The sequence below is a fragment of the Oryctolagus cuniculus genome, chromosome 21 (genome assembly GCF_051225735.1).
Source record: "Oryctolagus cuniculus isolate XC-2025 breed Fujian yellow rabbit chromosome 21, ASM5122573v1, whole genome shotgun sequence".
Lineage (NCBI taxonomy): Eukaryota > Metazoa > Chordata > Mammalia > Lagomorpha > Leporidae > Oryctolagus > Oryctolagus cuniculus.
This window is the reverse complement of record NC_142887.1, coordinates 25378955-25404142: the sequence shown is the minus strand read 5'-3', so window position 1 is coordinate 25404142 and position 25188 is coordinate 25378955. Positions and strand designations below refer to the sequence as shown.

Sequence of the window (25188 nt, the reverse complement as noted above, 5' to 3'; positions counted from 1 at the left end):
TTTCCAGTACAGAGACGGTGCACAGTGAATGTTAGCTCTCGTCATTGTCTGTGGGGAGCAACTCGGACTAGACTAAGTTACTGGAATTAAGACTTATTCTATGCATCTGCTCTCCCACAATATGGCGCTGAGAAGGGAGAAACAGCTTCTACGCAGCTGCCTCCAGTTCAACCAATAAACTGTAGGACCTGCTCCTGATTGGAGGAGAGCAGCGTACTCGGCGTGTGGGTAGCAGAGTTGGGATTGGTGGAAGAGGACTATAAAGGAGGAGAGAGACAGCATGCACCAGGAACATCTAAGGGGAACATCTATCTGAAGTAACAACTGTGCAGCCCCCGAGAGAGCCGGCCGGCGGTGTGCCGCTCCCCCGCGGAAGTGGGGAATGTGGCAGGGGGAACCGCCCTTCCACGGAGGTGGAAGGGACAGTAGCCAACCCGGGAAGAACCAGCAGCAAACCCGGGGAGGGCCGAGCAGACAAAAGAACAGCGCAGGGTCCTGTGTCGTTCCTCCACGAAGAGGGGGAGCAACAATTGTCAGCATGTTTTTGTCTTTGAAAACCAAGTTGTTCCCTTTCAACACTCTGGCATTGACGAGAGCTGTATTTCACCCTTATGAGACATCGTTACTCCCTACCCTCATCCTGGTGCCTGGTGGTGGTTAACCACCTCCTGCCTCTCCCGGCCCTGGCCCTCGTGGTTAGGTATTTATGGCTGACTTGGGCAGCTGTAAAGCAGAGGGCCACACAGTCTAGAAAGCCTTTGACAGCAGGGAAGGTAGGCTTTGTTGGGAACAGATTGTCATATATTCCACATTAGTTAGATCCCATACCATTTGTCTAGCCTACTATATAATACACACCTTTTATTTTTCAAAAAACAACAAACCCAGATGTAGACTTCATTTTTCCTATGAAGAAAGTTTTTTTTAAAGATTTATTCATTTATTTCATTTATTCAGAGTTATACACAGAGAGAAGGAGAGGCAGAGAGAGAAAGAAAGAGGTCTTCCATCCAGTGGTTCACTTCCCAATTGGCCACAACAGCCGGAGCTGTGCCGATCCGAAGGCAGGAGCCAGGAGCTTCTTCCAGGTTTCCTATGTGGCTGCAGGGGCCCAAGGACTTGGGCCATCTTCCACTGCTTTCCCAGACCTTAGCAGAGAGCTGGATGGGAAGTGGAGCAGCTGGGTCTTGAACCGGCACCCACATGAGATGCCGGCACTTCAGGCCAGGGCGTTAACCTGTGGCGCCACAGTGCCAGCCCCATGAAGAAAGATTTTTTAAAAATCTGAGCACATGTTTTATTACTTTGAGTTCACCAATTGATTAAGTAACTGTGTGCATAGTAATAGGAGTGTGTGTGTGTGTGTGTGTGTGTGTGTGTGAGAAGATGTATTTGAAAGGCAGATTTACAGAGAGAGGGAGAGTCAGAGATCTTCCATCCACTGGTTCACGTCTCAGATGCCTGCGACAGCCAGGGCTGGGCCAGACCAAAGCCAAGGGCCTCTTCCGGGTTTCCCACAGGGGCACTTAGACCATCTGCTGCTTTCCCAGGCACATGAACAGGGAGCTGGATCAGAAGTGAAGCACCAGGACTAGAACCGGTGCCCATATGGGATACTGGCATCACAGGCAGTGGCTTTACCTACTAAACCACATTACCGACCCCAAGAGTACAAATTATAACCTAATGAAAATTTTTGCTTCAAAGCAAAATTGTTCATTTCTTTTTTTTTTTTTAAATATTTATTTATTTGAAAGTTACAGAGAGGCGGAGTGGTAGGGGGTGTCTTCCATCTGCTGGTTCACTTCCCAAATAGCCACATCGGCCAGAGCTGGGCTGATCCAAAGCCAGGAGACAGAAGCTCCTTCCAGGTCCGCGGGTGCAGGGGCCCAAGGACTTGGGCCATCTTCTACTGCTTTCCCAGGACATAGCAGGGAGCTGGATCAGAAGTGGAGCAGGCCGGTGCCGCGGCTCAATAAGCTAATCCTCCGCCTGCAGCACCGGCACACCGGGTTCTGTCCCGGTCGCTCCTCTTCCAGTCCAGCTCTCTGCTGTGGCCTGGGAGTACATTGGAGGATGGCCCAAGTGCTTGGGCCCTGCACCCATGGGAGACCAGGAGAAGCACCTGGCTCCTGGCTTCGGATCAGCGTGGTGCACCGGCCGCAGCAGCCGTTGCGGGGTGAACCAACGGCAAAAGGAAGACCTTTCTCTCTGTCTCTCACTGTCCACTCTGCCTGTCGAAAAAAAAGAATATATATATATATATATATGTATATATATAAAAAGAAGGGGAGCAGCGGGGACTGGAAGCAGCACCCACATGGGATACCAGCGCTGCAGGTGGGGGCTTTGCCCTCTGTGCCCCATCTCCAGCCCCTTGTCCATTTCTGGTGGACGCAAATGTCTTGCTTCCCTGTAGCGCTGCATGCACACGTGTGCATTGTGTGCGTGCTCCATTTGTGGTTTCAGGTGTGGGTGTGTGCTCTCTGTGTAGACAGGACTGCCTGTTCTGATGGCTTATCAAAAACATTGCCCACGTGGATTTCTTCTAGGTTTCCAGTTGGCCTTGTTCTGATCTGGGTGAGATGCAGTTGTTTATCAAATTGAAGCCCTACCTTTGAAGGTTATGATTTCCGGTTTATCCTGTGGCAAGCCCTTGTATTCTTTCTTCAAATTTAAGTCAGACACCTATTGAAGACTTGAGCTTCTGTGTCTACATCTATTTCCTTATTAAGAATTGGGCCTTGAAAGGTCTTTGTAGAGGCTTTGCCAAAGCATCTGTCTCCATGTCTCCAGAACTTCAGCCCGCACTCTGAAGGCTGGCATGCAGAAGGGTCAGGATGGAGTTGATGTAGAAGTGATGTTCACGTGTCGTCTTCATGCATGTGCTTTTTCTCATCACAAAGGTGTGGTCCCGCTTGCCACTCTGGTCTGAGCAGAAGCTCTAGCAGCTCTAGCAGGGCCTTCAGGTTTGTCCTAAGCCATAGATTGAGCCATAGACTCTGCACGTCGCCCTGGACCCTCCACACCAGCGGAGGTCGCCGTGTTTGGCTGCCTGCCTTATTACTGTGGTACCTTGTTCTTTTTACCCTAATCTATAAAAGGGTGATGCAGCCTTGGTTGTTGGTGGCCTAAGTTAAGGAATATAAGCAGGTGATAAGAGAGACGTTGAAATCCAGCCATGGAAATGTCTCTTGAGATAGACTGTCAGGAGAGTGACCAGCATCTCACGGGGCCGGAGGGCAGTGTGCTTTATTGGTGGTCACCTTGGTAGAAAGACTGAGGGTGCGCTCTTGTGTCTTGTAAGGGCATGGCGCTGAGGCTCGGGAGGACGGAAGGCAGTCGACAGCTCCCGCCCTGTAATCGCACTTCTGAAACCTCCCAGTGGTAACCCAGAGGCGCAATCACTGGGTTCCGGTTAGAGCAGGTTTCAGAGCACATGTGACAAGGCAGACCTTTAAACATAGCTGCTTTTGTTTTTCCTTTTTTGAGTCCTTTGACAACTAGATTTTTTTTTAAGATTATTTATTTTATTTGAAAGAGTTACACAGAGAGAGAAGGAGAAGCAGAGAGAGCGAGAGCTTCCAACTGCTGGTTGACTCGCCTATTGGCCACAATGGCCGGAGCTGAGCCGATTTGAAGCCAGGTGCTTCTCCCGGGTCTCTCATGAGGGTACAGGAGCCCAAGGGCTTTGGCCGTCTTCTGCTGCTTTCCCAGGCCATAGCAGAGAGCTGGATTGGAAGTGGCTCAGCTGGAACTAGAACCAGCGCCCATATGGGATGCTGGCACTACAGGCAGCGGCTTTACCCACTACACCACAGTGCTGGCCCTAGCAACTGGATTTTTAATTCAGTTATTAAAATACATATTTATGCCAGGAGCTTCATCCGTGTCTCTCACATAGGTAGCAGGGGTCCCAAATACTTGGGCCGTCTTCTGCTGCTTTCCCAGGCTCGTTAGCAGGGAACTGGCTTATAAGTGAAGAAGCCCAGACTCCAGCCAGTGCTCATAGGGAATGCTGCTTAATCTGCACCACAACACCAGCCTCTGATTATTATTTTAAAGGCAGAGGTGGCAAGAGAGAGACAGAGGGAGAGCCCTTTCACCTGCTGGTTCGCTCCTCAAATGGCTACAATAGCCCAGGCTGAGCCGGCCAGGAGTCAGGAACTCCAGCTTGGTGTCCTACACAGGTGGCAGGGACCCCAGCACTTCCACAGTCTTCTGGTCCTTCCTGTGCACATTAGCAAGGAGCCGAATTGGGAGCCAGGACTCGAACCGACGCTGTGACATGGGATGCTGGTATCACGTGCAGTAGCTTAACCCAGTGTGCCACAATGCCAGCCCCACAGTCCTGCATGCTTTACAAAGGGGGAGGGGTGGGGTGGGTATAAGCTGTGCAGAATACTCGTTTGGAGGAGTGTGGACAACGGTTTTTCACAGCACTTGGTGCCTCTGTCAGGGCAGTGGTCTGTCCCTCTTCTCCGCTGCCTGGCTGCCTGGCTGCCTGCTCGCTGTGTGTGGAAGTGCTGGCGCAGAGGCTGGCTCAGAGTAGGTGCTCAGGACTGGCTGGATATGTTAACTGTCTTAAACCAGATGAAAATCTGATGTTGGACTTGCCCTCATGTCCACGGCACATCTTGACCCATGGCTACCTACACAAAAATGAGAGCAGGGCTCTCGGTTGAAGAGGGCCTGAGGTGGGTGGTTGGCTTTAAATTGCGGTGCACATCATTCATGTATGTTGTGTAGCCCTGTGTTGGTATTGACTGAAACGCACGCTGGCAGCAGCCCCAGCAGCACATTTATTTTTAACTTTCTTAGGGAAATCTGGTTGGAAACTTATCTTACAGAATCAACAGCTGAAATTGAGCATTCAGATTGCTTAAATTGAAAATCAGCATATGAAGGGTGTGTGAGCCTCTAGAACCTGCTGTGTTATCTTTGATTAAACGCAGCATATACCTATTCTGTCTCCATCTCAGCTCTGTTCCTTTTTTTGTTTATGTGAGCGAGCGAGCGCACTCCATCTGCTGGTCCGCAGTGGCAGAGAACGCAGTGCGTGTCTCCTGTGTGGGTGGCAGGGGCCCAGTTACTTAGGTATCATCACTGCCTCCCAGGAGCTGCACTTGTCAGGAGCAGAACCTGAACCAGGAATTGAACATGGGCGCTCCGGTGTGGGACATGGATAGACTCTTAATGGCTAGGCTCAATGCCCGCTCTCCCTAACATGTTCTTAAATTGGAAAGTCTGTAACGTTGAGATCATCTCAAAAGGCCGTGAGAGAACATTTCTAGAAAGTGAGTTTCCAGAGTGCTTTTGGAGTCCTTTGTTCAATCCTCTTTCACATTTGTATATATTTGTTTGTCACAGATTCAAGAAGCTGGTTTCTTGTGGGTATCGTGGACTGATTGCTCCCCATTCCAGTCAAACACACTGCGTTTTGTTTAGTTAGTTATGTTGTGTGGCTGCAGTATACATTACTCCCCCTCGGGCCTTGTCCACATACCTTAGAGTAACCCAATACGTCTTGTTAAATTGGAAACAGGATTTGAGTTTGGGAGTTACATTTATAGTTAGAAACATGAAATGTTAGGAATTCAGTGAATATACAAACTATTTAAATACAATTTTGGAAACATTTCACAACTAACTAGTGCTTGTTGCGTTACAGATGAAGTTTAAATTATGCAGTGATGGGCCATGATTTGGGGTTCCTCCGTCAACCCACAACTTAGAGAATTTTGATTGCTTTTTGTAACTAACCAGTCTTTACATTCTTTTTTAAAAAAGTCTTTTTATATTTCCATGCTTTAGTCTACATAAACTCCTTTAATAGCCCAATAATTTTATTTACTCTTAAGAAACATATAATCATTAACCATTTTGCTTTAGATGAGATGGTACCAAATTTGGGCTAGATTGGAGTTATGTGTGTAAAATCTTACAGTAGATTTTGACTTTGTTTTGTGGTTACCTTTTACTCTACAAAAAGGAAAGGATCAGAAGAGATCTGTGTTAAGACCAAAGAAAAGCTTTGTCCCAACCCGGGCTGTGGCCCTCCTGGGAGCTGGCCAAACCGGAGCTCCTGTGGGTCCTAGAACGTTCTCTGAACGGGGGTCCCAGACAGCCTGTTGAGACTCTGCATGCGTTGAGGAAGCACATTCTTCGGGAGGTTTCTGATAGCCTGATGAGTCGATGGTGATGCCCTTTGCATATATTCCCTGTGATTGCTTTTGAGAAAAACTGAATGTGGATTGGACTAAGGTTATCTATAATAAAGATCGTGATTCAGCTGTTAGCTTGACTTTGTTTACTTTTGTTTAGCTTTGATCTATTAAACATCAAAGAGAAAAGAAGCAGAAAAACATTTAGATTGTTTTAGTCAAAAAAGTTTTGAAATGGTACCCAGATAATTTAGGACAATGTAAGTCTTTGTCCTAAAACATTTGGCTGAGGGCCCAAACTTTTTTTCAAGTCTTTTAAGCAGTAGCTTTTTTTTTCTTCCCTGATTATAATAAAATGTTATGTATTAGTTTTGAAAATAAGGAGTTGTACCCATCAGAAAATAAAATATTAGATTTTTTTACCATTTAATTACTACTCTCTCGTGTATTTCCTGATTCATGTATTTTGTTAACAGATGTTTATTCCATACACAGATACTGTTTATGTGGATTCCAGTTCCCTGCCGCCGCCATGTTGTTGCCTGTTCATGAGTGTGCACGATGCCCTGGTTGCCGAGAAGGCCCATGAGCTGTTTCACCACTCTGCTTAAGTGGGCGCTGATGTTGATCATTAATGAGCCTAGGCTTTTGCTGTTATAAATTAATCCACAGTGTGATTTCCTCACCTGCTGAATAGGATGCGTTTCTGAGAGTGGATTCCCAGGTTAAAGGGGGTGTGGTAGATGCTATGAGGTACCACATTGCACCCCAGAGGGATGGCACTGAAGGGTTCCTTTTAGGCTTTGCTTTCACATCTAGTCTGTATGCCTATTATCTGTTTCCTCACTAAGCGTGGAAAACTAAAGATGACGTTCCTAACTTAACCACCAGTTTGAAGACTTGTTCAGATTGAGATGACTCCCAGTTTTAGGATTAGATGACATCTTGAATATCATGTATATATTATTAATATCATGTAGATACTACTACTAATAATAATGGAAGAAAAACAGGGAATAGCCTGAGTGTCCTCGGCCGCCTCCTGGGCGTGTTTGAGGTTCTGTGTCTGTACCGTCCCTTGTGTGACTCACCCTGGAGGAGTTGGTGCAGTGCAGAATTGGGCCTGGAAATCAAAACAGCCAGCTGTTCACTTTTCTGGTTTTCAGCTGATTCTTGTGCCCTTCCCTAGAAGGCATTTTAATGAAATCAGTTGTGAATCAGAGGGAAAAGAGGAAGACTGAATGTACCTTTTAGAGAGGTGAGCCTGAAGAACTCCATTTTTAAAAATAAATTTTCTAAACTAGTGTTACTTTATAGACTACCAGTGTTGACTTAGTTGATGTGAGCAGCTTGGCAGTCACCAGGAAGAATGAGAAGCAAACCTGGTTAACTGTTAGTCACGTGTGTCATTCTGTACGTGAGACCCATGTCTGGAAGAGACATGTTTGTATTACATTGCGCCTACTCCTTTAATTAGAACCATGCTTTATCCTGCTGTTTCATAAGATTGTTGGAGAACTCCAAAAAGTCAGTGTTCCACTCGGGACTGCCTGGGGTTCGCATTCAGAACAAGGTGTCCAGTGACTCGGTTCCAGCAGGAAGGTCTCGGCAGTGTAACTCCCAGGACTGCCCGGGGTTTGATCTGGAAGGTGTGTGAGGGTTATCCAGTGGTGCTGCAGGGCTTGTGGTTTTGTGTGTTAATGTTTAGGTAAAGCCCAGGCATAGCATAGTGTAAGACACCGAACAGTAGGAAGTTTTAAGACAAGCCGTTAGACAGAAAGGACATTTTGTCCTTTTACATCCGCAGCCTAGCACCTTGCACGTCTGTACCACCTGCAGCCGACAGCTAACGCGAAGCTCACTCGCCCCTCCCTGCCTTTAGATTCACCTCAGTGGAAGATGGAGAGAGCTCTGCTGGAGTCCAGCCCTTCCTGTCAGGCACAGGGCTAGGATCCTGCCGTGGCAGCTTGCATAATGGGAGCAGCCGCGTTCCCCTCCCACCTGCCTAGTAGCTCTGCTGCTGGGCAGGCCTGTCCTGCAAGTTCAGGGTTGTAAACCCACTTTCTGGAGGGTTTTTGGTAGCACTCTGGATTAGTACCTCAGCATTGGATCATTGTCTATTGAAGAATGTATCTATGAAGACCAACCTTGTTATTTCAGTAAAACGGGGCCTCAGAAGCTAGCGCTGTCCAGTGGAAGGCTGGGTGACCACTGCTGGACATAGTAGCCCTGCGTGGTGCCAGGGGCCTGCAGATGAAGGAGTTGTGGTGGCAGTGTATTTACAGGATTGTAGCTCGGGGCTACAGCCTCCGCAGCAAAGGGTCTCCCTTCTGGAAAAAATTTTTGGCACAAGGGCACCAAGGGCAGAGATGTTTTTTCACTATTATTTGTATGAGTGTCAGGAACTTTTTTCTGCCAAGGGCCATGTGGATATTTATAACAGCATACACAGGCCATGCAAAATGATCACTCAAACATTAGGCTGCTGTAGATGGATTGAATTTAGGGTCCACCACCGGATATTGTGCACTGGTCCATGAGCTGCTCGGACGTCATCTGACCACACCTAGCACAGACGCAGGGGTAAACGGGGTCTCCTCACTGCTTGCTAGTCCATCTTCCTCATCAGGTGTGAGGTGAGGGGCGCATGCGCACACACGCGTGCTGAGTTCTTACATTGGTACTGCTTCACGGGGTGCCGAATGGAAAAGTGCAGCTGAACTAGCTAACGTCTGCTGACTAGAGCTCACTTGCAGAAGGACACGGCACTGTAATATGTTTATTGAATGCTTACTAGTGTTACCTCATGGGCTTAACCAAGGAGCCAGGTCATTCAGAAGGTGCAGTGTTGCTTCAGGACAGACCTCTCTTGGGAAAGGTTAATTAATCACGTGGGACTCCATGGAACTTTCAGGCCCATGAATAAAGCAATGTGGACTTTCTCATGGAGGGGAGCCCTCGGGCTCACTTATCTGGGCATCATAGACCGTTGAGGGGAAGTGGGGGCTGATGAGGAATAATCCTGAGGTTTTGGAGGAAGACCTAGAAGTACATCAGGTTTTGAATTGAGGCTCTGAATGGGAGGGATCGTCACTCTCGCACAGCGTTCTGAAATGGAATTGCGAATGAGTGTATCCGGCAGGAAGCGGGGTGGCAGCATGCGACTGGCCCTGTGGTGTGCGGCCCAGAGCGTTGTGCACAGCCACTCACTGTTAGAGGGGTTTGCTTAACACTGTGCAGACTCGAAGTGGCAAAAGCGACTCTTACAGGGTAAGGGAGAGAGGGAATGAACGCACATTAAGCCCTTGAGTGCTCTGTCTTATGTGGTCCTCACAATGGTCCTAGGGTGACAGTTTTATCTTTGTCCTTGTTTTTTTATAAAATCAGAATGTTAGAAACACTGCTGTCGGGGCTCAGGGTTCACAGAACAGGGACCTGCGCTGTGGCACAGTAGGTTCATCCTCTGCCTACAGAGGGCACCGGTTCTAGTCCTGGCTGCTCCTCTTCCAATCCAGCTCTGTTGCTGGCCTGGGAAAGCAGAGGATGGCCCAAGTGCTTGGGCCCCTGCAGCCACGTAGGAGATCCAGAGAGAGGGAGGCTCCTGGCTCCCAGCTTCAGATCAGCCAAGTTCTGGCTATTATGGCCATTTGGGAAGTGAACCAGCAGATGGAGGACCTCGCTTTCATTTTTTTTTTTAGATATTTTTTTTACTTGACAAGTAGAGTTAGAGAGACAGAGAGAAAGGTGTTCCTTCCATTGGTTCACCCCCCAGATGGCCACTAATGCCGGTGCTGCACCGATCCGAAGCAAGGAGCCAGGTGTTTCTTCCTGGTCTCCCACCTGGGTGCAGGGCCCAAGTACTTGGGCATCCTCCACTGCCCTCTCGGGCCACAGCAGAGAGCTGGACAGGAAGAGGAGCAACCGGGACTAGAACCCGGCGCCCATATGGGATGCCGGCGCCGCAGGCGGAGGATTAACCATGTGAACCACAGCACCGGCCCCAGGACCGCTCATTCTGTCTCTCCCTCTCACTGTCTGTAACTCTACCTGTCAAATAAATGGGTTCACAGAATGGCCCTTCCCCACAACGTACCTGCAGTTCCTCTCTGCTCCCCTTTGGTGCGCCCCTCCCTTGTGGGGAAATGTGTGTGCCTGCTGCCGCAGGCCTGCTCTGCTCTGGGTCAGCCCTTGAGGGTCTGGGTCTGGAAGAACAGAGCAGTGAACTCCACCTGTGGTCTGCAGTTGCTGACGCTTGGCCAGACCCACTCACTCTGCACAGGCCTTTCTCTCCCTTCCTCCCTTTTGCCGGCTGGGGACCAGCGCTGTGGCATCGTGGGTAAAGCCGCCTCCTACAGTGCCAGCATCCCGTATGGTCCCTAGTTTGAGTTCTGGCTGCTCCACATACAATCCAGCTCTCTGCTGTGGCCTGTGAAAGCAGTAGAAGATGGCCCAACTCCTTGGGCCTCTGCACCTGCATGGGAGATGTGGAAGAAGCTCCTGGCTCCGGGTGGGCACAGCTCCGGCCATTGCGGCTAATTTCTTTCTCTCCCTCTCCCTCTCCCTCTCCCTCTTTTTCTTCCTCCCTGCCTTCCTCCCCCTCCCCCCCCCCTTTCTATGTAATGCCGACTTTCAATCTTTAAAAAGAAAAAAAAAGAGATACAGGGCAGAAAGAGCTTGGAGGTGTGGAACATGGTGATGGTGGGAAGAATAGTCATGCATTTTCTTGAAAACAAAAATTGGCTACCTATAAAAATAGAGTAAATTTTTGCACTCTGAACATAGGGTGACATCCTAGGATGCAGCTTTTTTGCTGCCTTAAACAGTTGCAGACATTATATTTTGTCTCTTCATTCTCTGTCTTTGAGATTTTTTAAAAGGCAGAACAAGAGAGAGACGATTTTCCACCCTGTGGGTTCACTCCCCAAATGGCCACAACAGCTAAGACTGGTGCAGTTAGGAGCCAGGACATTAGAAGTCTGTATGTAAAGGATGTCCTTCGAATGCTTGATAATGAGATCAGTGTTGTGGCTCCCTCACTTTTTATCTCTCTCTTCTGTCGAAACACCTCAGTTAATATAATAAGCAGTGCCACTCCACTCTGCAAGTGTTTGAAGCTACAGAAGACAACTAAGATTCCTCATCGTTTTTCATTGTGCCCCACCACACCCTCATGGTAGGAGTGCAATGATGGCATTATCGATGTGTGAGTAGAACTTGATACTTAATAAGAAAACTGAATCACGTGAATCTGAGGTAGAGCAGTGCACCTGTCAAACTCAGCTGAGCGGTGTCTTGCTTTGTGGAAGGAGGGCTCGCAGCAGGGGAGCAGTGCCGCTTTGGCTACAGTGATTTTGCGTTCCCAGATAGCCAAGTTAAACGCAGAAGAGATTGTGATGTTCTCCGTGAACGGCTTTGATGTTGTCCCACAACCGTCCATTGTAATCGAAGCATACATGTTTCAGTCACAGTTTTCCCTTTTCCATTTTCTTCTAGAAGGAGCTGGCAAACAAGCCTGACTGTCCTCAGATGTGTGCCTATAAGCTGGTGACCATCAAGTTCAAGTGGTGGGGGCTGCAAAGCAAAGTAGAGAACTTCATTCAGAAGGTAACGCCTGTTCAGAGTGTGGGGACTGACGTTTCGGTGGAGACCTGAGGTCTCCGTTACGGAGCCATTCTCTGGTACTGCGTTCTCCGTCTTTCAGGCGTGAGCATTAGTGGCCCCGCCTCATGCATTTCTGCCCTGCCCTTCATCCCCAGGAGCAGCGGAGGCAGATGCAAGGGAGGCTTTCAGGGCTGTCTTGGGGGACGAGCAGAGCAGCGTTTTGAATTGTGCTTTCCTGGTCCCGTGCCCAGCCTTTCTGCAGAGAGCCATTTGCACGTACGACAGGTCCCCCCGGGAACGTGGTGTCCTGCCCCTGCTCAGCTGGAGCCCACACCTCTCGAGAGCCACCCACGTACCTTGCACTTTAGCGGTCCTCCCTGAGAATGGGCACTCCCGAGGGTCCAGCTCCTAATTGTTGTCTTTGTGAAAGTGAAAATGACGTGGGCAGTCACATCCAGGAAGAGGACTTGCCGTTGTACAAATACCCATGGAATGCGGCAGGTGTCCCTGGAATGGACTTCTCCCGTAGTGTGCGTGTTTATTCCATTATCCTGATGAGGACGCCCCGTTGCATCGCCCAGTCCCATGACTCGTCATGTCTGTGTTTCACCATCGCCTTCCTGCTTTGAAATTGCAGCTGCTGTCACGTTGGAAAGCGAAGGACCTCACAGTGCTGGAAACTGTAATCAGTCTTGGGCCTGCGTACAGGCGGCCCATTGCAGGCACTGTGTAAACACTGCTTTCCTTCCTTCCACCTGGATCATGGTAATAGCTGATCAATCCACATGTCTGCACAATTCCTGGAAAATGGAGTTAAAAAATAATGCGAATTGTTCATGTACTTTTTGAAGCCCCTCATAGTTGAAGTCCCTTCTATTCATGGGGTGGAAAAAGTCAAGAACCATCCAAAAATACTCATGGTTCTGTCAGTTTTCTATCTTCTTGGGAAAGTTTAAACTTAAATAATTCAGAAACTAAAACTTCTAATTGTATGCATGGTTGTAGATATATAATGGCAGCAACATACAGCATAGAAACATCTCATAGACAGGCCGGTGCCGTGGCGTAGCGGGTAAAGCTGCTGTCTGTGACGCCAGCATCCCATATGGGTGCAGGTTCGTGTCCCGGCTGTTCCACTTCCAATCAAGCTTCCTGTTAATGGCCTGGGAGAAGCAGCAGCAGATGACCCAAGTGATTGGCCCCTGTCACCCATGTGAGAGACCTCGCCCAGTGCTGTCTGTTGGGCCATCTGGGGCATGAACCTGTGGGTAGAAGATCTCTCTCTGTCCCTCCTCTCTGTAACTCTTTCAAAATAAATAAGTAAATCTTGAAGCATTCGTAGAGTTTACAGAAGTTCTCAGTGTGTGAAGCATCTGTATCATAAAGAACGCAGGGCTCCCTGAGTGCAGTGCTGTGTGCCGCCTCGTGGTTTTCCTTTGAATGGCAGAGAAGCGAGGCATGGCAGTGATGGTCTCAAAGCAGAAGAAGTGCGGTCGGCCTTTGCTCGTCGACATTTAGAACAAGCTGAAAGTACATCAGGTGCAGCGGGAGTTGGCTGGATCGAGCTGTGCACAGCACGCTTTCCTTTTCCCCGGTTCTGCTAGATCGTGACACCTTTGCCAGGAGAGATTCCTTGCCATTCCTGAGAGAAATGTTTCTTCTCACTTTGCTATTCAGAGTAACAGCCTGGAATTAAGCTTGCCGCTAGTCGATTGGGAGCAGTCTTCTCATAACAAGTCTGTGTGAATGTTGTGGGTCAATCATGGCATGTAAGGTTGAATTGTCGTTAATCTTGGGGTTTTGCCAGCTTATGCTACTTTTCTCCTTTGTTTTTAAAAGCAAGAAAAAAGGATATTTACAAACTTTCATCGCCAGCTTTTTTGTTGGATTGACAAGTGGATTGATCTGACAATGGAAGACATTAGGAGAATGGAAGATGAAACTCAAAAAGAACTAGAAACAGTAAGACTTGCATTCTATGAGGCTTCTTTCATTTCCTCTTTTCTGAAACTTTGCATGTGCTTGGAAGTGTAGACTTTGGATTAGGAAGAGGGTGCTCGGCCATTCCTTCCTCTCTGGATTCTCCGGGACACTGACAGCCCCTCCCTTGTCCTCGTTTCTCTGTCATGGGCATCTCTGATGAAGGTATCGGAGAGCGCCCCCAATCTGGAGCTTGTAGCCTGTAAGGGGTCTGGTGGCTCTGGGTTCTGCTCTGCGTCAGTCCTCTGATGGCGCCCGCACGGCACTGCTTTCCAGGCACTCAGGTTGTGTCCCAGCCGCAGTGTTAGTGTCGGCACTGCTCCCTCGCCTAGAGAAGGTAGGGCTGGGGGCTCACCGCAGACGGGCGTCCTCCCTCTGCCAGCGGTGAGTCGTCATTTCCTGAGAGGCTTCAGGCAGAGTCAGGTGGTTGTCAGGCAGGCGGCCAGCGCACCCTGTGTCGGTGCCAGGTCTTCCCCCAGCACCTCGCCTCCCTCGCCAGTGAGCAGGCCCTGCCGCCAGTGGGTGCCTTCTCTCTCTCGGGGATGAATTCTTCCCTGGCTTCCTCCTGCGTGCGTCTGGTTTTGGTTTTGCTCTGGACCACGCTTGTCTGCAGTTGGCAGTGAGGCCCCGTGGGGGAAACAAACCAAGGAATGTCCAGGGCCCGCCGTGGTTTCCATGCAGTCATCCCGAGTCCCGCCAGCAGGCCGGGTCTGGAAGCCCCGCAGGTGCGGAGTGTGCGATGGACGCTGCGTGCAAGGCTGGCTCAGTCACAGGAGAATGGCAGCAAGTCGGGTTCCCTGGCACATCGCATCCTGAAGAATCTGTGTTTAAAATTGCTTACGTTTGGTGATTACGGCGGGCCTGCTTCTAATTAGCTTTATACAAATGTTCTGAGAGGGCCTGGGACATATTTTCTTTATAAGGCAATAAAATGTTTTAACCTTATCTTACACAAAAAGTAAACTACAGGCAGACTCCAACTTATGAATGGATTTTGTTCCAAAAATTTTTAACTTGATTGTTTGGAATTTGGAACATACTTTCCTATCGAGAAAACATTATAAATTGGGTTTTGGTTTCTAGGTCAGCCAGTAGAAGCCTCCTTGGTCCCAACTTCTGAGACTAATGATAGGACTCTGAGTTCTATCTAGATCTTAGGAGTAGGGTGATTAAAACCTCCCCCGGGCCCCCTTATTTTTAGGCCAGTCCCTGATGAAATATTTAAAGAGTAGAGTAGGGCATGAGGGGCTTCGCCTACACGTGAGCTAAAGAGCCGGCCCTGGGCACTTCTGCCTTTCCTTCCATGCTTCTCTCCCACTTCTGTTGTCCCGTGTGCGAGAGTCCAGTCCCTCTCCGACTCCAGGCAGACGCCCCGCGGCCCCGAGCCCGACCCCTTCCCTGCAGCCTGCAGCCTGCCTCCTGCTCCAGCAGCAGGGGTCCTGCACGGGAGAGAGCAGCATGTGAGTCCGCTCTTCATGCCAGGCTCCCAGTGCAGAGAGACAGGAAACAGGGTTATTTCTGTTGTGGCAAGTTGTCTAGAAAGTCTCATTGGTTCTGATTTTTATGCTGAAGAACTGTCAGAGGAAGGAGAGTCGTCAGCGCTGACTGGGTGATGAGAGTAGGTCTCCCTGGCTGGGGCCGCCTCTTCCCCCTGGCTTCCCTCGCAAATTGTCAGTCTTCTGATACCTGGCTGTGGGATGGTCAGCAGGACACAGCCTTGGAGCAGTTTCATCGTGGAATGTTTCAGAGACATGTGAAGACAGACCTCAGCGTTCAGTGCTGGTCTCCTTAGCGTTGGGTGCTGTTTAAGTTCTTTGCTCTTGGCTCCCTGTGGCATTGCCATGCGGCTGCTTGGAGCCCTCCCAGTTGCCCTGTGAGCATCTCCAGGCCTGCAGGCCATACGTGCCTCCCTCCCCAGGGGCTGAGCACTCTCAGAAGCCCCTCTGCGTTGTGATGCTCTTACTTCACAAATATGTTAAAAACCGGGTTCCTTTCAAATGGGTTTTGGTCCTGGACAGAAGGATAGATGGCCCTGGCCCATCTTCCCACCAAAGCTGCTGGGGCTGGGCTCCTCCCTGCATGAGCTCTGTGAGTAACCTTAGCCCTGTTTGTTCTCACCTGGTGTGGGGCGAGGGGCGGGGTGTTGGGTTTTGGAATGTCTTCATTGCATTTGTGTGCTTATTGATTTTCTCCTTGAGTTTTTGTCTCTGTAGCTGCTGTGAGTGCCTGTTCTCTCCAATGCATCTGTGTGCTTCCTTGTGTCCTGTGTACTGCTCCTGTGCTACCCAGTCCCCCTCTCTTCAGTGAACTGCCCAGAAGCCCTGGTCTTGGGAAGCAGAGGAGTGGCCACGCATGCATGGCTTCCTGTCTAGGATTGTGAAGACAGGGACCAGACCACTGGGCATGGGCTCACACACAGCCACGCAGTGCATTGACCTGTTGGCCTTCCATAACCTCAGGTCATCAGTCCACAGCCTTTCGTTTCTTGGATTCAAAAATGCACACGTTGACCGTGCTGTGCAAGGGGAGCCTTTTATAAGATGGGCTGTAAACCAGGATGACCAGAGAGACCTCAGAATTCAGCTCTGAGTGGGAATGTGTTATGAGCAGGTAGCCGCCACTTCGTGTTCTCTCCTAGAGCCCTTGTTTTCCTTCTCCTGCTTACTAACCCCTATTTAGAGTCTGATTTCAGCAGCTCACGGTTTTATTTTGCGTTTAGATGCGTAAGAAGGGCTCCGTCCGAGGCACGTCGGCTGCTGATGTCTAGATGAGTCCCCTGTAGGGTCAGAGACAGAATCACACTGTGTAAGTGAAGACCTGGGGGAAGAATGTGTGAAAGGTGATGGGCAGCGAACTTCCTGGGCAGAGGCTCTGTCTGTTAAATGTGGTTGTGTTTTGAGAAGCCGACAGTGAGTACTTGAGTTCCTGTTCTGTAAGGGTGTCAGCCGTGGGGCAGGTTGACTGCGGTGATCCCGAGGCAGTTCTCGGTGTCAACAGCTGCCCCTCACCCGGCCCGCAGGCCAGCCTCTGCAGCTCACAGCAGCGCACGTGTTCTGTGCACCAGAAAGTCTTCATTTGCTCGTCAGCTGTCTTTGCAGTTGGCTTTACCCTGTAATTCACAGTATGAAGCATGCCTGTGGTCTGCTTTATCACACATTGTATGCCCAGCTGACAGATTTTCCACGAGGGGAGGAAAAGAGCATCAGACCCTGTGTCCCCTTTGGAAGCAGTGTGAGTGAGCAAAGACCGGGACAGCGTACTGTCGGCACTTGTAAGTGTTGAGCTCCGACATGCCCTGACCCTGCCTGCCTCCCTCCGTGAGCGCTTTAGTCCCTGGGCACGACCACAGTGAAGTGTTCGCCCACGGAGAGCGCTGGCTGGACCCCGCAAGAATGAAGAGCTGAGGATGCCTCCAAAGCCTGCTCCTTAAATTCAGTGTTCATTTACATTTTTTTCTTTAAGTTTGTTGTTATTTTTGTTAAGTTTGCCTGAGTTCCTGTGATTCTGCTTCTAATGTATTTTCCCTCCAATGAAACAACACGTGATACCATTAGTGAGACCAGAATTTTTTCGAACAGATGAAATTTTTAAGATGCAGTAGTTAGGGAACATTCTCTGCCAAAAGTTTTGCTGCATTGAATTTTTTTTCCTGAAGAATGTGTGGGACAAGCTGCTGTCTAACATTTCTGTCCCTTGCTGTGGAATAACGTCTTCTGCATCGCCTTTCACTTTTCTTACAGTTACGCAATCAAGGTCAAGTGAGGGGAACAAGTGCAGCCAGTGACGAGTGAAGAGGAATCTGACCAGAGTCTCACAGTGTCGGCGTCTGCCAGACGTGGGCTGGTGATGTTGGCACACGCACAGGTCCCCAGCCACGTGTGTATATATGTGTGTGTGCGTGTGTCTGTAGCTGTCTATAGGACGCATGTAGAGCTACAGACCACAGGCACGCACTTGTGTATATGTACATACAGAATACTGAGGGATTAGCCCAGCGTCTCCAAAGTACTGTACCTATCTTCCGCGAGAATGCAAGAGAAAATATTTTCAATATATATACCTGGAACAGATTTTAATAATAATTATCAGAGTAATACCATTAATGGACAGATTGACTGCAATGTAATACTAGCTGGTATGTTTCATAAATGTCAAGTTGTGGACCAATATATATAGCCTTTTCTTACTTTTCTGTTCTTAAAATGAGTATCCTATAAATTTTTATTTTAATCCCATAATCAGCAGACTCCCACAGGAAAATATCTTTGAAATTTTTTGGTATTCCAATGAGTCTAGACTATAAACTCTGAATGTATTTATAACTATTTATTTCTGGATGGTCATTAACTTACAGCCAAATTTGACAAAGCCTATTAAGTGAGGAGTAAAGTTACAGGCCAGTTTTTACTTGTTTTCCCTAAGGGGAAAGTCCTTTTAAAAAAAAAATGCCCGGTTTTTATTGGATTTTGTATTTTACATTTCAAGTATTTTTCTACACCAAACCTAGCAAAAAATGGAGATGATGGTTTGTGATTTATAATAAACACTAGACAGTTTGTAGGTTCCTGCTAGGCAAGCAAAGAAATCGATGAGAAAATTCATCTTAATGGTATCGTAGGCCCTGTAGGAAAGTCGGCCGTAGAGCGCGGGAGGGGGGCTCGTCCCTGTAGTGTCTCTTCTCCGGAGCTGCGTGGAAGCCCTGCAGGTGCTCGGGGCCCTCACGGGATGCAGTGTGCTGAAGCCCGCTTCCAGCCACGGCGTGGGGCCTGCCTGCCTGGGGTTGGGAGGCCCCCATGGGCCGTGCACCTCCAGCCTGGGGCTGTGCTCTCACATAGGACGGCGTGGAACAGACCCTGCGCAGGCGGCCTGAGAATGCTCACTGGAAGCCACTGCCACTCTTCGCATTTTTATTTTTTTTAAGGCAGGCGCAGTGCCTAGGTAAGATTTGTATCAGCTTTCTCTGTCCGGGTTCAGTTTTTCTCCTGTCAGCCCTGGAATCTTGAGTCGAATGATGATGTTGAAGCCTTCAGGTCACAAACTGTCTTCTGTAACCTCCCGTGCCTCCTGAGACACACCACACCCTGCAGTCAGATCCCGCTGGCAGCCAGCCTCCTTGCCCGGCCTGTGTCCCCCTGGAGTGACAGCTGGGAGTCAGACAAGGACCCTGTTGTCCTCCTCCAGGAAGGCCGCCGCACTTCACATCCTCCGTGTACTCAGGATGAAGCCCCAGGCCTGCTCTCTGGGCACTGATGTAAGATGGGTTCCGTCAGCACATAGTCATCTGCAGAGGTTTGCGCGAGGGAGGTCATTGCTGGTTTTGTGAAATGAAGAGTCTAGTCCTCTCCTTATCATGAACTTAACTCTCACTGGCGTCTGTAGGATCATTGGGAGCCTGGGCGCACATGCGAACGAGAGCCCGGCACATGGATTCTAATGTTTTCCTAACAACTGTGGAGACTTGAGGGAATGTGTGGTGAACGTAAAATACCTAGTTTACTTGGCAGTCTCTTGTGTAAATTACAGTAAAACAAAGTAAATGAAATTTAAACAGAAAATAAATTTCACAGAAATGCCCCTTGTGTGCTGAGTGCTTGTTCCTGATGCCGCATCCGCCTGAGGCGCCGTGGAGCGCTGCGCCCAGCTTTCCCACCGCTCTGGGAAAGGGAGCCACAGAAAGGCTCTGTCCTCTCCTCGCCCTCGCCGTGCGCCTGTGCGACACTAAGTTGCTACCTTGGGTTTCTAAAATAACTCTGGATTTCAAAACTAAGTGCAGCCTGCAACGCCGGCATCCCACGTGAGCACCATTCAAGTCCCAGCTGCTCCACTTCGGATCCAGCTCCCCGCTGCTGCTCCGGGGAGGGCAGTGGAAGGTGGCCCAGGTGCCTGGACTCCTGCCACCAAGGTGGGAGACCTGGATGGAGTCCCAGGCTCCTGGCTTCAGCCTGCCCCAGCCCTGGCCGTTGGGGCCATCAGGGGATGGGAGTGCTCTCTCTCTTCCCCCCACACCCCCATCCTGGTAACTCTGCCTTTCAAATAAATGACATCTTTTTTAAAAAGCACTGGAACAGTAACTGAAAAAGTATTACATACTATGATTCTTGGCTTTCTGAAAATCGGTTTTAAACAAATAAAATACGGAAAATCCTTAAGTGTTAGGAAGTTCCTTTTCAGTTCCGGCCAGTAGAGGATTGAGGCGTTTGGGCTCAGGGCTGGTTCACCTCCCCCCTGCGAGGACCGCGTGCTGCCGGTCTGCTCTCCACCTTAGGTTCTGGGGCTGCCTGTTGAGAGAGGTGGCCAGGGTGGATTTTCTGCATCTGGAGAGGCACCGAGGTGCAGAAAAGCTGCAGCCTGGCGTGGGAGACAGACGCCTGGCGAGTGAACTTCCCGTCAGAGAGGGGTCTTCAGCCTCACTAGAGAGAAGGTCCAGCCACAGGCAGCTGGGACCCAAGGGGCCACGTCTCGAGCTGCGTGGAGGCCGGGTCCGTGTAGATGCTGTGTCCGTGGCACCCACAGGGCCCTCCAGGGTGGGGCTCCTCCGCTCCTTGGGGGACCTGACCCCTGGCCTCAGTGTCTGCTGCTCTGTGTGCCATCAGCTTGCCAAGTTGAGAAGCTGGGTGTGCATCCTTCACACATCTCTCAGGATGGCAGGGCTCCGTGGGGGACTGCGGTGCAGTCTGTGATGAGAATGTTCCGACTTGGTCCTTAGACCCCCAGATCTGCTGTCAGGAGAGCCACACAATAGTGGGGTGGAGTTCATTGCCTCCAGACAGCCGCTTTCAAGTTCACTGGCTGTGGTGGTGGAGATGGAGACTTGGCGCAGTTGGGAGGGAGGTCCTGCTGCCAACAGGGGTGCTTCCCCAGGGACGTTGCCAGTGTTGCTCAGACCTGGGTTTCTTTTTTTATTTGAAAGGCAGAAATAGCTCTTCATCCTCTAGTTCACTCCCTAAATGGCCACGAAAGCTGGAGCTGGGCCAATCAGGAGCTTCTTCCGGGTCTCCACGTGGGTGCAGGGGCCCAAGGACTTGGGCCATCTTCCACTGCTTCCCCAGGTGCATTCGCAGGGAGCTGGGTCGGAAGCCGAGCAGCTGGTTCTGGAAGTAGCACGCATAGGGGATGCTGGCACCGCAGGCGGCAGCTTTACCCACTAAGCCACAGTCCTCGCCCCAGGCTTGTGCCTCTTAACGTGGAAATGTTGAGCAGCAACCAACGGCTACCCAGAGATGACAGCTGTGGACCAGGTCACAGTCTGCTGCCGAGGGAACCCCGCTGCAAGCTAAGCAGCGCTTCCTGGTCCCTCCAAAACCAGTTCAGCCAGGTTGCATTGGGCAGAGGAGGATTGGCAGGTACTCTGATGCTACCTCTAGAAAAGCTCCCGTACCAAGCTAAGCGTGCACAGCCCTGGGAGCCCTCTGCAGAGAAGAGCACAGGGCCCATCCCTCCCGGCGGAGCCCCTGGGGCGAGGCGTCTACTGCGGGGTAGCCCACTCTGCTCCCTGGCACTCAGAGTGGCCTGCAGTCCCCGGGAGAGGCCGCGATCTGTCCGGAGCCACTGCTGCTGCGTGGTTTGCTCGCTCGTTTGCAAGTTTCTCTGTAAGTCATGTAAGTAAGGACGGCCTCCCCTGGGCCAGCCATGCCCTTCTCACCGTCCCCAGTGTCTGTGGTCTCTTGAGTGTCGGCTCTTAATGCCCCAGGTGCTGGTGTGAAGTAATTCCGCTTGTGTACTCCCTGGTGCCTTAGGATCGAGTGGAAAGCCTTTAAAGATGTCCCTTGTCAGACCTGGGTTTGGTGGCCCCCTTTGCGAATTGTGGGGAAAGTGACGGGATTCCCATTGTGTCTTCCCGGAAGATCTTCCCTCCAGGTAGTTGGCTCCCTGCCCAGTTTTCAAAGCCCCGGAGCTCGGTGCCACTTAGTCCAGGAAGCGTTCCCTAGCGTGCAGTGGGTGTCATCTATGCCCCACAGTCACTGGAAGCTAGTTGGACCCCATATATCCCTCCCGAAGGAAACAGAAATGACTCCTCCTGTGCTCACGGCGCTGTCCGGCCTGTGCGGAGGCCCCTGTGAGTCCTGAGTTGTGGGCGGGGATCCGGAGGATCAAGTCTGTCCTGGGCGTGAATGCCTGCTGACCAGCTGAGCCGGCCTGGCAGTCCCGGGAGCTGTTGGCACACACTGCGAGAAGGGAACACGTTCTCCCTAGCTGGGCATCTAGACCAGAGGTTTCTGAGGCTCCTGCAAGCCAGAGGAAAGCCAGCCTCGTCCCCCAGTGTGTGCCCAGCGTTCCTCTGAACCCCTTGCTGGCCGTGCCTCTCAAGCCAGAAAGCGGAGTTGGTCCCAGGTCTCCGAAGGTGCCCCCGGATGCTTGTGAACCGTTGTCCCTCCTCCGTGCTGATCCTCAGCGGGGACAGGGGCCTGCAGGCTTCCGAAGTAAGGCTGAACAGTAGGTTTTGTGGACCACATGACCTGCTCGCGACTCCCAGCCAATAGAAACTGAAGATGCCAAGGCCGTCGGTGCCAGTGGGGGCGCCGATCCATCGGGCGGGAGGTTGAACTTCCCAATGGAAATTTCGCTTCACTCTGCCGGTGCTGTCCAGATACTGCCATCTGACTGTTGAAGTAAATGCTGTACTCACAGAGGTTTATGCGTCTCCTGTGCCTTCCCACAGTTGAGGTTTGGCGTCTTAGATGCCACCGCCGGCGTGTGAGCCTGGGCTCGACGTCGTGGCTTCTGACGGGGCTCAGTGAGCCAGGCCTTTGCCTAGAAAGTGGCCTCAGTCTCCCCGGGGCCACGAGACGCCGCCTTGGGTGGAATCAGCCCCTCGGGTCTGTGAGAAGCAGTACAGCGCCCCCTTGGCGAGCCCTTCCAGGCTCAGTGGAGTGGGGGTGGCCCATGGGGTGGAACGGAGGCACGGCTTACGGCTTACAACAGGTGTGCTGAAAGGAGGCGGCACCTCAGGGCGCCCCAGGGCTGGCCAGCTCCCTGCAGGCGCCTGTGGTCAGCAGCACCTGCTCTCCCGGGGCCCACAAGCTCTGAAGCCTCGGCCCCGCCCCCTAGAGGGTGCTGTGAGTGCTTCTGGCCACGCCCGAGAGGCTTAGGCTCCAGCCCAGAAGAGCTGCGCGCAGGGAGCTTTCTGTCAAGGCCCAGACGGCAAACATTTTGGCCTCTGTGGGTCATTTGGTCTCCGCTCCACCTCTAGCGTGGGAGTAGCCATAGACGTGACATCCGTGAATGTCAGCAGAGCTGTTGACGCAAATGGCAGCGGGCTGGGTTTGGCCCGAGGGCCCAAGTTTGCCATCTCCCACTGCTTTCCCAGGCGCATTAGCAGGGAGCCGGATCAGAAGCAGAGCAGCCGGGGTCCTTCCTCCTAGGGTTGTTCCTTTTAAATCAGCAGATGAGAAAGGAACACGCCCAGCCGGTCCGTGGCAGCACGTCACCAGCCTCGCTGAATCCTCACGGCTGAGCCAGTGCTGTGGCCGGCGGGTTAAGCCCCCACTGTGACACCTGCACCCCCTTCCAGAGCGCCAGTTTCACAACCACCCTATGACGTAGGTGCGGCCTCGCTCCCCTTTGTATGGACGGGGAGACGGGCCCAGATGAGCGGCTTTGCCCCGGGTCGGACTGTTCAGAGTGGTGGGGCCAGGCTTGTGGTCGAGGGCCAGTCACTCGGCTGCACTCGTCCTGGCCTCTTTCAGAACTGCCTTGGCCTTCACCGAGGCCCGAAGTGACGGACGAATGTTCTCCCGCATTCTTCAACACCGCTGGGAGCCAGCTGCTGCCGCCGTCTCTGCCCAGAGCCCCGGGGGCCGGGAGAACCCCCCCCCCCGCTTCCTAGCCCACCCCAGCTGCAGGGTTCCTGCTCCTGCGCCCCGGGCCCTGTGGGCAGCGGCCTGCGAGCGAAGGTTCAGCCGCACTTGCACCCCATGGAGGTGCCAGGTCGGAGCTGCTGCTGTCCCTGTCACCCGCACGGGGCCGGGACATCAGGGAGGCCCTGCAGCCGCTCGCGTGCTGGGATTGTGCCTGGTTGTCCCCTCCTCCCCACCCCGGGAGTTGTCCTCGCTGTTGGACTTCACTAGAGAATCTTGTAATGCCCGAGGCGTCCAGCATACTCGCCCTACGTGACAGGCAGGCAGCGGCGTCTCTTGCCGGGGAGCAGGACTTTGAGCCCGGCATCTGGTGGCTGGCCCATGAGCTCACTCCTCTCCCCTAGGCGCGTGCCAGAAAGCCGGCGGGGAGCTGGGAGGCTCTCTGGATTCCTCGGGCCCCTTCCAGCCCGGCAGGCCCAGATTTTCCACTTGTGTGCCTGCATTCCTGCCGGCGAGATCCCCCGCGCACATGTCGTCCCGGCCCTGGACGGGGGCTTCTCCCACTTGGCCTGGACCAGGGTGCGGAGGGGAGGGCACTGGTGACCCTGAACAGCCCTACTGGTCCAGCCTTGGCTCGGGGCCGCCAGGATGAACCGCAGCCCCCGTGTCTGCTCAGGCCCTGGGGGAGCAGGCAGGAGCTGTCTGGGCCACAGCATGTGCTGAGCCTCCCTCCCTTGCTGTCAGTCGCCCCGGGGACCGCGGGCTCTGCTGGTGGACTTGGAGGCTGACTCAGGCCGCATTGCCTGGGGGAGCTCCAGCACCCAGGGCCTGCGTTCCATGCCTGCCACCTCCACTTACTGAGCGACGGAGCCATGAGTGAGTCACGGCCCCTCCGAGCCTTGCCCTGCCACTGGAAGCGGGGTAATGGGTGCCCCAAGAAACATCTAAGCAGTGCATGGAAGCCTCCACGTCCCTGGGCTTGCTTGCCCCTGGTTTGGTTTATTTATTAGCCAGGGTGACAGGCATCTCTGTTTGCCTGGGACAGAAGGTTCCAAGGTGCTTAAAAACCAGGACAGTCCTGGGTGAGCCTGGTGCTGAGCCCCAGAAGTCAGATGCACTTTGAATTAAGAACAGGTAGGGGGTTGGTGCCGTGGCGCAGTAGGTTAAGGCTCCGCCTGCGGCGCCGGCATCCCATGTGGGCGCCAGTTCGAGTCCCGGCTGCTCCTCTTCCCATCCAGCTCTCTGCTGTGGCCCGGGAAGGCAGTGGAGGATAGCCCAAGTGCTTGGGCCCCTGCACCTGCATGGGAGACCAAGAGGAATCACCTGGCTCCTGGCTTCGGATCGGCACAGCGCCAGCTGTAGCAGCCATTTGGGGAGTGAACCAGCAGATGGAAGACCTTTCTCTGTCTCTCCCTCTCACTGTCTGTAACTCTACCTCTCAAATAAATAAATAAAAGAACAGGTGGAAAAGGCCGGCGGCGTGCAGCAGGTGAAGCCGCAGCTCATGACCCCGGCATCCACACAGGGAGCACCACACAGGGAGCACTGGTTGCTAGCTTCGTTTCCCATCCAGCTTCGGGCTGATGCGCCTGGGAAGGCAGTGGGTGGTGGCCCAGGAGCTTGGGCCCCTGCCACCCACATAGCAG

General features: G+C 51.9%; 1 protein-coding gene across 6 annotated transcripts in view; it reads left to right on the top strand.

The window, feature by feature from the left end:
• The window catches only part of PITPNB (phosphatidylinositol transfer protein beta), a 61716-nt gene extending 42397 nt beyond the window's left edge, over positions 1-19319 (top strand). For 2 of the 6 annotated variants that reach the window (XM_051826658.3, XM_089323311.1), the window contains 4 exons: positions 11658-11768; positions 13605-13727; positions 16465-16550; positions 17486-19319. In XM_051826658.3, the coding sequence (XP_051682618.1) occupies positions 11658-11768; positions 13605-13727; positions 16465-16512 (282 nt within the window). In that variant the 3' untranslated portion in view covers positions 16513-16550; positions 17486-19319. The remainder of the gene's footprint in view (positions 1-11657; positions 11769-13604; positions 13728-16464; positions 16551-17485) is intronic. The other 4 variants (XM_051826657.3, XM_089323310.1, XM_089323309.1 and 1 more) reach the window with 3 other exon arrangements.
• Positions 19320-25188: the final 5869 nt, after the last annotated feature.